The sequence below is a fragment of the Mesocricetus auratus genome, unplaced genomic scaffold (genome assembly GCF_017639785.1).
Source record: "Mesocricetus auratus isolate SY011 unplaced genomic scaffold, BCM_Maur_2.0 Super-Scaffold_100042, whole genome shotgun sequence".
NCBI lineage: Eukaryota > Metazoa > Chordata > Mammalia > Rodentia > Cricetidae > Mesocricetus > Mesocricetus auratus.
The window spans coordinates 1,378,756-1,391,142 of NW_024429219.1; the positions used below are offsets into that span (position 1 = coordinate 1,378,756).

General features: G+C 55.4%; 1 protein-coding gene across 1 annotated transcript; it reads left to right on the top strand.

Moving 5' to 3' along the window:
• The first annotated feature begins 514 nt into the window (after positions 1-514).
• Tnfrsf14 (TNF receptor superfamily member 14) lies at positions 515-9,581 on the top strand. Its single transcript, XM_040734998.1, is given in 10 exon segments — positions 515-667; positions 979-1,131; positions 1,874-1,982; positions 2,457-2,512; positions 2,514-2,583; positions 2,683-2,838; positions 3,761-3,851; positions 5,510-5,667; positions 6,382-6,413; positions 6,525-9,581. Coding segments are annotated over 9 exon segments (876 nt in total). The 5' UTR covers positions 515-667; positions 979-1,026; the 3' UTR covers positions 6,624-9,581.
• The last annotated feature ends 2,806 nt before the right edge of the window (positions 9,582-12,387 follow it).

Here is a 12,387-nt window from a genome sequence, read left to right on the forward strand (position 1 = left end):
CTTCCCAAGCTGTTTTTGGTCATGGTGTTTGATTATGGCAATAGTAATCCAAATTAGGACAGCCAGGCCCCAAAAAGAGCTGTGGGTGGGTCTTTTAGGCTGGCCCACAATGTTCCCTGGAACAGGATGTGTTCTAGGTGTGGGCAAGACTTGGATATGAGGAAAACCAGACCAGGGCTGGGTTTACCAGCCAAACCTACGAGGGTAGTGACCAATTTGGCTAGATGGAGCAATCATCTGTGGCTAATTAACGGACCGGACCGTAGAGGGGAGAGAGCCAACAGCACAGGTTGAAGGATCTTGAGGAACTCGATTTCCTGTATTACATTGTAGTCACTCAGTTCTCTTTGGAGTCTTGGTCTACAGAAACCCCACCTGCAGGCTTACTGAGGTCCCTGATCAAAGACTGATCAAAGACGATGGCTCTGGGGCCCAGCATACTACTTTAAAGTAAGAAACCCCACCCACATCTGCGGGCAGGAAAGTAAGACTGTTCTGCCTGCTCCCTCTCAGGCCCAAGGCTGCTCCAGGACGATAAGGAGTCTTGCTTCACCCTTCGAGGATAAAGGTTGTCTCCGGTTGCTAGGCTCCCCCGCCCGTACGCATAAGTGTAAAGGCTGAAGAACCGGGCCGTGGCAAGTGGTGGTGGGGGAATATCTCTGACACGGTGAGTTGGAAAGTGACTAGAAGCTCCTGGGGGAGGAGGGTCCTGTCAGTGGGCTGTGTTGGGAGATGGGCCCATACATAAAGCTCCCAGTTGTCTGAGGCTCAGGTTCCTACGTCAGTCTGTCTGTCTGTCAGAAAACTCAAGCCAGGTATTTGAGGTTCCCTGGGAGACTGACGTTTAACTTCCACAGGGTGTTTATACAGTCTGGGAGTGTGCAAACAGGAACTAGCTCATGTTCCTGTACTCTCCTCCCCCCTCCACTCCCCCCCCCCCATCTACTTAGTGCACTACAGAACTCAAATCTCTTTTAGTTTCACTTTTTGCCGATGGGCTGAGAAGGGTGTGTGAGGTCCAGGCCCATGGAGCTCCTGGCCTGCAGTGTCTTGATCAGGAGCATGGAACCTCTACCAGGATGGGGGTCTTCATCCTGGAGCCAGGCCCCTACAGACAACACCTACAGGCTGGTGAGTCCCCCGAGCCTTTTCCTGTCCCCAAGTTCTGTCCTTTCCAACCAAGCTCCAGCCACAGCACAGATCACCCCAGATGTCTGGACCTTTAGCTCATGGGGCTCTTTGTTGCTGGATGTCCAGATCTCTGGATATGATTGAGGACAAGCTTATGTTGGGAGGCTACAGGTAGGCCGGCCCCAGGGGGCTCTACTCACAGACATCTGCTGTGGCTCTCATTCCAGAGCAGGTGGTAGGTATTCTCCTGGGCATGGTGACCCTTGGCAGGCCCTAGCCTGGAAGAGCCTCTGGCCAGGCCCTGTAGCAAGAGGCCAGCCCTATGCAGCTCTGCCCAGAGGACGATCATGTCGTTCGTACAGTGCAGGTAGACATTAGGGCAGGCTGGCAGGAGCCAGGGTGTCTCCCTTATTTGCTCAATTAGGCAACTGACGGGCAGCCAGACATAGCTGCTCTCCCCTAGGATCCTGAAGAGCTGTTGCTACCCCCTGCTGGCAGCCTCTGAGTCCAGCCCTAGCTGACTCCCCAGGTCTTACACTGTCAGGCCCAGAAAGAAGGCAGAAGAGAGGTTAAGCGGGTGTGGACCCTGAGCCGGTCCCACAGAGAAGCTGTGAGCTGAGAGGCTGCTGCTTCCCCCACTGCACAAAGCAGAGCATTTAACTGAGGCCCTGGGCCACCGGGAGGAGGGAGCCATAGGGATGGAGGGAGGATGGTCCCCTCCAACACTCATCCCCTCTCCCAGGTCTTGCGTGTCTTCCTTTTGAACTTCCTGCAGTGTATCTCTGTCCAGCCCCTGTGCAGAGAGGAAGAGTATTCTGTGGGGGGCGAGTGCTGCCCCATGTGCAACCCAGGTAGGCACAGCTCTAGGAGCCAGCGCCGGGCACCTGGAAGCTCCTGCCCTGAGTCTCTTGGCCTCTGGGTTCTCAGCCCGATGACCCAGCAGACCCAGGCTGTACAGGGTTCAGTCCACGGATAGCCGCTGGCAACCTATATTCCTCAGCTTCCGGGACCTTTGCTGTTTCACTGTGGGGGTGGACCTGGGCCACAGGGCAGGCCCAGCATAATCAGAGGCTGAGACATAAAACAGGGCTATGGCCAGAGACAGTCCCAGGTGAATCAGGAGGTCCCACACTGCAAACTTCGGGATTGCCCACAGAGGGCACACAGGAGGCAGATGGGGCCTTTGTCTTGGTTGGTGCCATAGCCGCTGGAGTTCCGGGTGAGGGTGCAGGGTAGGCTTCTGCAGGTAGCGCCCCCGCCCCCGCCCCGCCCCCCCGCCCCGCCCCTCCCCGCCCCCACTGAGGAACTGTGGGTCCTGGCCGCAGGTTACCATGTGAAGCAAGCCTGCAGTGAGCGGACAGGCACAGTGTGTGCCCCCTGCCCCCCCGCAGACATACACTGCCCATGCAAACGGCCTGAGCGAATGCCTGTCCTGCGGAGTCTGTGACCCAGGTAGGAGCTCCTGAGGAGGCGGGCTGTGCGGAAGGCGGGCCGTGGTGCGCTGGGACGGCTGGAGGGTGGGCGCTCTCACCGCTCTGTCTCTGACGGCAGACATGGGCCTAGTGACCTGGCAGGAGTGCTCCAGCCGGGAGGACACGGTGTGCCGCTGCATCCCAGGCTATTTCTGTGAGACCCAGGAGGGGGACCACTGTTCCACGTGCCTGCCGCACACCGCCTGCCCTCTGGGACAGAGGGTACTCAAGAGAGGTGAGCTGGACGCTGGACGACTGTGGGCTCCTCCTCCGGGTCCGTTTTTGTTTTTGTTTTTTTTTGGTCCCAGTGCCCCTGCTGCCTGGTGTTCAGAAACCCTCCGACTCAGGGATCTCGGGAAGGTGTGGGAACCTTGGCCACCCGCAGGCCGCCCACCTGAGACAAGTCCTGGTGGCAAGAGGGGGGAGAGGGGTGTCCGCTGACAGCTGAAGGGAGGGTGGGGCAGCAGAAGATTGGGGAGGCTGAGGGAAGAGGCAGAACAAAGTCACTGAGGGCGGGAGAGGGCAGGGGAAGGCGGGGCAGGGGCAGGTGGAGCAGGGGCAGGCAGGAGAGGTCAGGAGAAGGGGAGAGCAGGGGCAGGCAGGAGAGGGCAGGGGAAGGCGAAACAGGGGAAGGCAGGGCAAGGGCAGGCAGGAGAGGGCAGAGAAAAGCCTTTTTGGTGAGAGTCAGGAAGAAGACAGAGGGCAGTGGAGGGAAGGGGGCTGGAGCAGCACCAGTGGCTCCCACTTCTGGTCTAACCTCAGCTATCCAGCCTCATCTCAGATGCCCTGCAAGGAGCCTGACTTGTAGGGTAACCTAGGCCAACCTCACTGCTTAACCAGATGTTAAGTGTGAGGCCAGTCTTTCCTTCCTATCCGGAATCTGGCCGGGACACCCGAAAGGGCTTATGGGGTGAAGGACCAGGAGCCCCAGATTCTTAACACGAGGCCCTTTCCTCGTCCAGGACGTCCTACAACTACCCAGCCCCCCTCACGCGTCCTCCGGGTGTCATCTCCCACCACCGCTCCCTCTACCAGCCACAGAACATCATGCCTTAGAAGGCTCCGGAACAGACCGATCCCAGGCTCCTCCCCCAGGGAAGCCCAGCTCCTGGCAAACCTGAGCCCAGTGTTTTCTGTGGTCTCTCTCTGATCCGCAGGTAATCACAGCCAGGACACTGTATGTGTTGACTGCCTGACAGGAACCTTCTCATCTGGAGGAAATCAGGAGGAATGTCTGCCCTGGACCAAGTAGGTGCCCTGTACTCTGGGGAAGGAACTTTCTGTTCTCCAGGGAGATGAGTGCCCTGTGCCAGCAGAGTTGGCCCTTGGTAGGCTGACCTCGAACAGCAACACGGGGGGGGGGGGCTGAGCTCCCAGAGATCATTGGGGCCTTAGGCAGGAGGCCACAGGCTGTGGCCAGTTCCCACCCTATCAGTGTGGCTCCCAGGTAGGGGTCGTGGATGTGGGCATGATTTCTTAGTTAGGGTTTCTATTGCTGGGAAGACACACTGTGACCACAGCAGCTCTTACGAAGGAAAACATTTAACTGGGACCCCGCTTACAGTTCAGAGGTTTAGTCCATTATCGTCATGGCGGGAAGCATGGTGGTGAGCAGGCAGACATGGTGCTGGAGGGGTATCTGAGAGTCCTACATCTGGACCAGCAGGCAGCAGCAGGGAGAGAGAGTGACACTGGGCCTGGCTTGAGCATCTGAAACCTCAAAGCCCACCCCAGGGACACAATTCCTCCCACAAAGCCACACCCACTCCAAGGAGGCCACGCCTCCCGATAGTGCCGCTATGAGCCTGTGGGGGCCGTTTTCATTCAAATCACCACAGTGGTGACCTCAGGTGAGGTCCCTTCTCCACCTGAGCCAGGACCCCTTTAAATGTGCGTCCCACACCCTATAGCTAACCTGAGAACTCGGGGTCTCTGAGGGCTGCTGTGCTTCTTTGGGTGGTCAGGTGTGGCCTCCCTAGGGAAGGAGGGCGCAGGGGCCCATCCTTCTGTCCTCATGTCTTGTCACTGCTGTCGGTTCAGTGCCCAGCTTTGCCACATCAGCCCCCTCCCTCCCTCCCTCCCTCCCTCCCTCCCTCCCTCCTCTCCCCCTCCCTCCCTCCTTCCCTCTTCTCCCTCCCCCCTCCCTCCCTCCCTCCCTCCCCCTCCCTCCTCTCCCCTCCCTCCTCTCCCCCCTCCCTCCTCTCCCTCCTTCCTTCCCTCCCTCCCTCCTCTCCCTCCCCTCCCTCCCTCCTCTCCTTCCCTCCCTCCTTCCTTCCCTCTTCTCTCTCCTTCCCTCCCTCTTTTCCTTCCCTCCCTCCCTCTCTCCCTCCTCCCTCCCTCCCTCTTCTCCCTCTCTCCCTCCCTCCTTCCCTCCCTCCCTCTTCTCCTTCCCTCCCTCCCTCCTCTCCCTCCCCTCCCTCCCTCCTCTCCCCCCTCCCTCCCTCTTCTCCCTCCCTCCCTCCCCCCTCCCTCCTCTCCCCTCCCTCCCTCCCCCTCCTCTCCCCTCCCTCCCTCCCCCTCCCTCCTTCTCCTCCCTCCCTCCCCCTCCCTCCCCCTCCCTCCCCCTTCCCTCCCTCCCTTCCTCCTTCCCTCCTCTCCCTCCCCCTCCTTCCTCCCTCCCTCCCTCCCCCTCCCTCCCCCTCCCTCCCTCCGTTCCTTGCTCTCTGCTGTTATTTCTGTCCTGGTCCTTTGTTTCTCTTCCCTTTTGTCTTATTTCTCCCTTTTCCTCTGTCTCCCCACGAAGGGCTCGGAGGCTGTGACAGACCTCAGTCCTATCTCAGAGCTGTTGACCACCTGAGTGTCTCTGAGCTGTATGGACCTTGGGTCCCCCTGCCACAGGGCCCGGTCTGCTGACTTGTCCCCACGGCCTAGGTCTCCCACCGAGTCCCTTGGCTGCTCTCTCCTAGGTGCAATGCATGGTTTCAGAAAGAAGCCGAACAGGGGACCAGCAGTACAGATGTCACCTGCTCCTTCTCCGGGCAATTCTACACCATTTTGTCCATCCCTTTGGTTTTGGCTGTCCTAACAGCCTGCATCTACTTTGGAAGGAAACTACTGCAAGCCAGTGAGCATCCCATCCCGTCAGGGCGCAGGACCCCAGAGGGATCCCAAGGGTCCCTGCAGGGGTTGGGTCTCCCTTTACACAATGGCTAGCAGGGTGGAGGCTTTCCCCAGAACCCAGCTGTCAGGTGGGCCGCTTTGGGGGCCCTCCTTCCCTCTTCCCTCCCCCATCTTCTCCCTCCCTTCCTCTTTCTTTTCTCTCATTGTTCAGTCCTCTTCCTCTGTCTCAGCCTTGCTGTGCTGAGGTGGGCACCAGAGGCCTGCTTGCAGACCAACTCAGGCCTGGGAAGCTGTGGGCCCTTCCCTGGGTTCAGGGAAGCAAAAAAGACACAGAGGGACAAAGAGGCCACACTCTTGTCAGTGAGGAAGCATACCCCTGGGTGGTCCCCCCCCCATCCCCCGGGTAGGTGGCTAGGCTCTGAGGTGGGTCAGGCAGCCCATCCTCATTCCCTGCTCATGGGAGTAGCGAACCTTAACTCTGTGAAGTAAGTGAGTGGGCTGACTTTGACCTCCAGGAAGGTGGGCAGACCTGCTCTTCCACCTGGTGGGCCTCCTGTGGGTCTCGACACACGTCCAAAGCCCACTTCTCCTCTTAGAGAAGGTCAGACTCTGGGGGGTAGACCGCACAGCTGGAAGCCCAGAATGTGGGTTCTCCATTGCTGTGTACCCATCTGCCTTGCTCCAGCTTCTCTCGTGACCCGATGTCTTTGTGTTACAGGACTGGTGGCCCGGGAACGTGAGCCTTTGCAGGTATCATCGCTACAGGTGTTTGGGTGGGAAGAGGAGGTCCCTCAGGATGCAGCCCCCCACCCCCGGCTTGGTGCCTGAGAGGTTGGATTTCACCCTGGGTTTCTCTGGCAGGGGCAGGGACAAGATGACACTGTCAAGTATCCAGTTACCGAGGTTGGGCATCCTGCAGCCGAGGAAGAGACAGCTTTCAACCTTGTGGATTCTGTGTGACCGGACACCTAGGAGGCCCTAGTGGGAGACTTCCATATGCCTGCGGAGCGTGACTGCTGCCCTGGGCTGCTCCAGGGCCGTACAGCAGCAGAGATGTGGTTTTAGCTCAGAGTCAAGGAGTTGCTTTGCCATTCTTACTGTTAAGTGAGGTTTGGGGGCCTCTACCTTTTCCCATCTGTTCCCACGTGCCCCTTCATCCAAATCCCCTGGAGGTGGTGAGCCAAAAACCTCTGATGTCAATAACAGCTACCACCGACCCTACTGCCCAGTTCTTCCAGTCAGCTCAGAACAGCTTCTGCCAGTCCCGGATATGTTAAGCCCGGGCCTGGTTGTCTGGTGAGCTGGTGGAGCTCTGCATCCTGGAACTGGGGTGCACCTAGTGACATGTGAACCAGGCATTAGGGGATTCGTTTATTTTGGGGGGACTGAGCTATGTTCCCAGCTATATTTTCACTTTTATTTTGAGGCAGAGTCCTATGCCGCTGTCAGGACCCATTCTGGACTCAGCCTGTATCTTGGGCAAGCCTTAGACTCGATCCTCTCTACCTCAGCCTCTCAAGTAACTGTGATTACTTCTGTGGGCCTCCAGGCTGGGACAGGATGATTTTCAGTTCTTTTCTTCTCGTGTGTGTGTGTGTGTGTGTGTGTGTGTGTGTATGCGCGTGCGCACGTACATGTGCCCATGTGTGCATCTTTTTTTTTTTTTTGAGACAGGGTTTCTCTGTGGCTTTGGAGGCTGTCCTGGAACTCGCTTGGTAGTCCAGGCTGGTCTCGAACTCACAGAGATCCGCCTGCCTCTGCCTCCCAAGTGCTGGGATTAAAGGCGTGTGCCACCAACGCCCGGCCCCATGTGTGCATCTTGAGCCAGTTTGGGGCTCACCAATTCAGCTAGACTAGTCTACTACTGAGCCCTTGTCTCTGTCTTCTCAGTGCTGGGAGGAGACAGCACTACGCCAAACCTCTTAAGTGGGTTCTGGGGATGAACTTAGGTTCAAGAACTCATGTTCTTACGCTTGTGGGGCAAATGCTTAACGACTGAGCCATTCTCCTGTCCTCAGAACAATTTTCTGAATTACGTCTTTATTTGTTCTTATTTCCCCTACTTGTTAGAAGAAATAAATATTTTTGTTACATTCCCCGTCTCTATGTAGACATCTTGTATCTCATCAGACATTTGTCTGTCCTGTGACTGTGATGGCAGCTACTCCACGGTGACTCTGTCCCTGTGTCATGCGGTCATTGGTGAGGGGCATCCGCCGGCAGGAGGTGCAGTCACCCTCACTGATGCGATCTTGCTCAGTGGCTTTGATTCCTTCACTGCCATACTTTTCCAGCCCTGGTGTACCAACAGGAGTCTTTGGACCTTTCACGTCGAGCCAAGTGACATGCCCCGGTCTCTGCTTGTCTCCTTGCCGAAGCCCTGGCATCGGTTCCAAGTAACTATGTGCATTTACAGAGCTTAGTGTCACTGCTCATTCTGAGGTGCACAGTGGTCAACCTTGATTGCCAGCTTGATTGAGTCCAGAGGGTCCTTCGAGGTCAGTAAGACACATTCAGGGTGCACCTGTGGAGCATCTCCAGAGAGGGTTTGCTGAGGGGAGATTCCCATCCTCGGCACGGGTGCAACCAACCCATGGGGTACACCAAGATGGAAGAAAATGAGTGCCAGTATCTCCTCCCTGCTCCCTGGTGGCTGGGAGGCGGGATGCTCTGTCACATCACAGAAACAACAGAGCCAGCCATCATGGACACTGCTGAACCGGTGAGCTGAAACACACCCTTCCTCCTTGAAGTATTTCCCACAGGGGTGGGCCGTCTCATTGATGCTACAATGTAGCAGCTCTGTGTATCTGTCATTTCATCTCTGTCTTAATTACGTTCTGTTGTTGTGAAAGGACACTAATGAAAGGAAGCATTGACTGAGGGCTTGCTCACAGTTTCAGAGGGCTAGTCTGTTATCTTCATGACAGGGAGAAGACAGGCATGGAGGAGTCTCTGAGAACTTTATATTCTCATCCACAAGCAAGAGAGAGAGACACACACACACACAGAGACAGACAGACACAGAGAGAGAGATACAGAGAGAGATCTTGATGCAGGCTTTTAAAGCCCACCTCCAGAGACACACTTCCTTCAACAAGGCACCACCTCTAATCCTTCCCTATGTTCCACTAACTGGGGCCCGACTCTTCTAAAGCAGGAGCCTATGGGACCACCCTCCTTCAAACAACCACAGTCTCCACGTCTGCCTTTCTCATCTCTGTCTGTCATCCACCTACCTTCTCTCTTTGTCATCCATATTTTCTTGCCTTTCATGTGCCTGTCTATCTTTTTTTTTTTTGAGACAGGTAGCTTTGGAGGCTGTCCTGGAACTTGCTCTGTAGACCAGGCTGACCTCTCGAACTCACAGAGATCTGCCTGCCTCTGCCTCCCGAGTGCCTGTCTATCTTCTTTATCCCATATAATTTGCTGCTCACCCGCTCCCTAGCCCACGGAACAAGCAGAAGAGCTTGCGTGTTGATGCTGGTGGTTAAGGAAGCTGAGTCAGGAGGAAGAGATGGGCAGGCCGTACAAGTGCCTGCCGTTTGCTATGATACCTATGGATTGTAATTAGACTGCAGAAGGAGCCTGCATCGATGTCTCACAAAGACGACACTGGAACCTGGCGATCGTCAAGAAGAGAGCCAGTAACACAGAGGGACCTGTCCACCGAAGAATCATACCGACTTTTAAGTGCATGCACAGATGCAGCTTGGCCCAGTGCAGCCTTCCTGAGTCTTAACTCCACAGCAGCTGCTGACCTACCTGGTCTGTGTTCAACAGAGTCTCCCAACAAAGTAAAGGGGACAGACCACTAGAGTGCAACACGGGGGCCTTTTGTGGGGACTCTGTGCTGTTGGCATCCAGAATGTGCTCGATGCCCCTGGTGTAAGCTTAAGAAAAATCACGTGGACCAGGCTTGATTGATGTCTCATTTTCTAAACTCTTCATTCTGATCTAAGTTGCAGGGATCAGCCCTCTGCCACTGAGGCCCATATTATGCCTGTAAGTCCCTGATCTGCTGGCCCCTGGCTTTGTTCTGACTGCATCTAGGGCCTGGTGTCCAAACACAGGGTCCAGGTTGCCCTAAGACAGCACCTAATAACAAAAGAGACATTCAAATTATTGGAAGGTAGGGAGGAGGTGGTCACTAAGGGTTGGGCACAGTGTTGGCCTGAGCACTGCTCGTTTTGGTGTTGTCAGAATGTGTGGGCTTAAAACTTCAAAGCAGGACATGAGCAGGACCCTGAGAACCACTGCCTTGCAGAGCCCTCTGAGCCTCCTGCAGCAGGACAGGGCATGCGTGCTTGGCCAGAGGCAGAGTTCACACCCACCCGAATCAATGGAGGCCTGGGAAAGCTGTGTGGCACCGTGTCAGTGTTCATAGTGTCTGAAGCTGTGGAGAGCTCTGGAGATGCCCAGAACCAGCCCCTTCAAGCCACATCTACGAGAGCTGCAGCAGGAACCCAAAGGCTCTAGTTGTTTGTATCCAGCTGCCCACATAGGATGCCTGTTTCACCAATGGTTTTATTCTCACGGTTTAAAGCCTGGAGCCTCACTCACCCTTCCAACAAGAGCCAGCTCCTGGATTCAGGAAACAGTGACCAGTTAGTTTGCCATTTATGCTCAGACTATCTAAGCTGAAGCCCCCACCTGCGTGAGTTACTTTTTCTCATTACTTGGGACAAATACCGGACAGGGAACAACCTAAGGGGAAAGGGTTTCTTTTGTCTCCTAGAGTGAGAGCAGCATCCATTACGGTGGGAAAACTGAAATCAGTAAGTTGCATAAGGCGGCTGGTCGCACCGCATCTGCATTTGGGAAGCAGAGCGATGGACGCTGATGGGAAGCTTGCCTTTCGTATCACTCAGCCCAAGACCCTTTCCAGTGGAACGGTGCTGCCCCCCCTCCCCACCCTGCAAGGGAGTAACCGCCCCTGAGGTCTGGTTTCCCTCCTCAATCAGCTCAATCTAGAAACTCCTTCCAAAGGTGCCTAGAGGTTTGTTTTCATGGTGATTCTAAATCCCATCACGATGATGAACAACACTAAACATTGCGTTGCTGGACTTAAGAGTCTCACAGCCTGTGTGCCCCAACAAGCCAGGTTTGGACACCTGTCCTCGAGAAGACAACTTAAAACAGCTAAATGAATAGAGAAAAAGCAGAGAAGGCCTGACCAGCCTGCACCGTGCTAGCATCCGCACGGAGAGAGGCCGCAGGATAAGACTGTGCGGTCCCTTCAGGTGGACGGCTGGAGGGGCGGGGCGACCTTAGGCGGGCACCGCAGCGTTGGGTTTTCAGCCCGCCTTCTCTTGTGTACTGTGTGACTTTTGCCTGGGAGATGTGAAATAGGACCCAAAAGACCTTTGCCCTGCAGGCCCCACCCCTGCTGTTGTGGGGCCTGGCAGGAGCTGCCTTTGAGATGCTGGGGGCGGGGGGAGTGAGGTGTGGCCTACAGAGGCACGCTGGGGTGCGGGTGGGGGGGGGGCTCTGAGTGCCAGGAGGAGGGTAGCACAGAGGCTCTTGGGAAGGAAACAAACAAGGCTCAGACGCTGCCTGGGAAGCGGCAAGGGCAGGAATCACCAGACTGGATGGAGTCTGCAGATGGCCACGCTGGGAGTAGGGATGGAGAGCCTCTTCTTCAGGCCCAACTTCGTACTCGTGACCTGAGGTGGAGGCTAAAACAGAGAGGCCGGAGTTATGCATTTAAAGCAGTCAGGTCACTGTCAGGTCACGGTCCCACCTACCACAGACCCCATCGTTGCTGTTGGCCCGGCAAACTGGAAGTCTCTTTCCAGAAGTTTCTCTACTGGGGCTGGTCCAAGCTTTTTAGGCTTTCTTTCCTCAGTGTTAAGAGTTCTGGGGGGTAATTCCACTCCCCTGGGGGTCCTTGCTTCAACAGGCTTGAGAGTCACCTGGGAGGAAACAAAACGGAGTCTTCCTCTCTGCCAGGTTAGTTACAGTCATACTACCCTTCGTCTCCTCTGGGAGCCATTTATGCCCCAGGCCAACGGTCCCCAGAGCCCAAGAGCTAACATTGGCTGTACAGTCAACCAAGTCTAGACCCGCCGAATGACCTTGTCTGGTCTTTCCCGTGAAAACCACATGAAGGCCCTCACCTGTTGGTACCTCGCTTCTTCTGCTTGTTGATCAACCCTGGGGCGTCCCCAGGTGGCCCCGTGGGAGGGTAGGGAGCTGGGGGGGTGGGGCTGTAGTAAGCCTTAGAATTTAGGTGGAATGGATATGTTTAGCTTAGGATATAAGTAGATTATAACTTATTTATCACCCTCTATGTATATATGTTGTATATGTTTGAGTTTGTATCAAATTTAAATCTTCTATTTAGACTAAAAGGAGAACTGTAGGAGTGAACCCCACAAAGCTATCCGCCCATGAGGGCGGGGACAAGTAAATTAGCACAGGTAGAGATAAAAGGAAGCAAAAGGAAAAAGGACCTCCTCTTTTGGAAGCCGGCCTCGCTTCTGACTCCCAGCTTGTGTGATTCTCTCTCTCTCTGGTAAATAAATATATTGGATCCCTTATAGCATTGACTATCATCATTAGTGAACAAATGTCTAGTTACCCCAGATAGGACACTCAAGACAGACACCCCCATCCCCAAAAAATACTATTACCTAGGTCTAGCTTAGAGAACCAGTGCATTTTTTTGATCACTCACAGAGCATGAACAACTCAAAGTCAGCTGCATTAGTGAAAAGCCTAC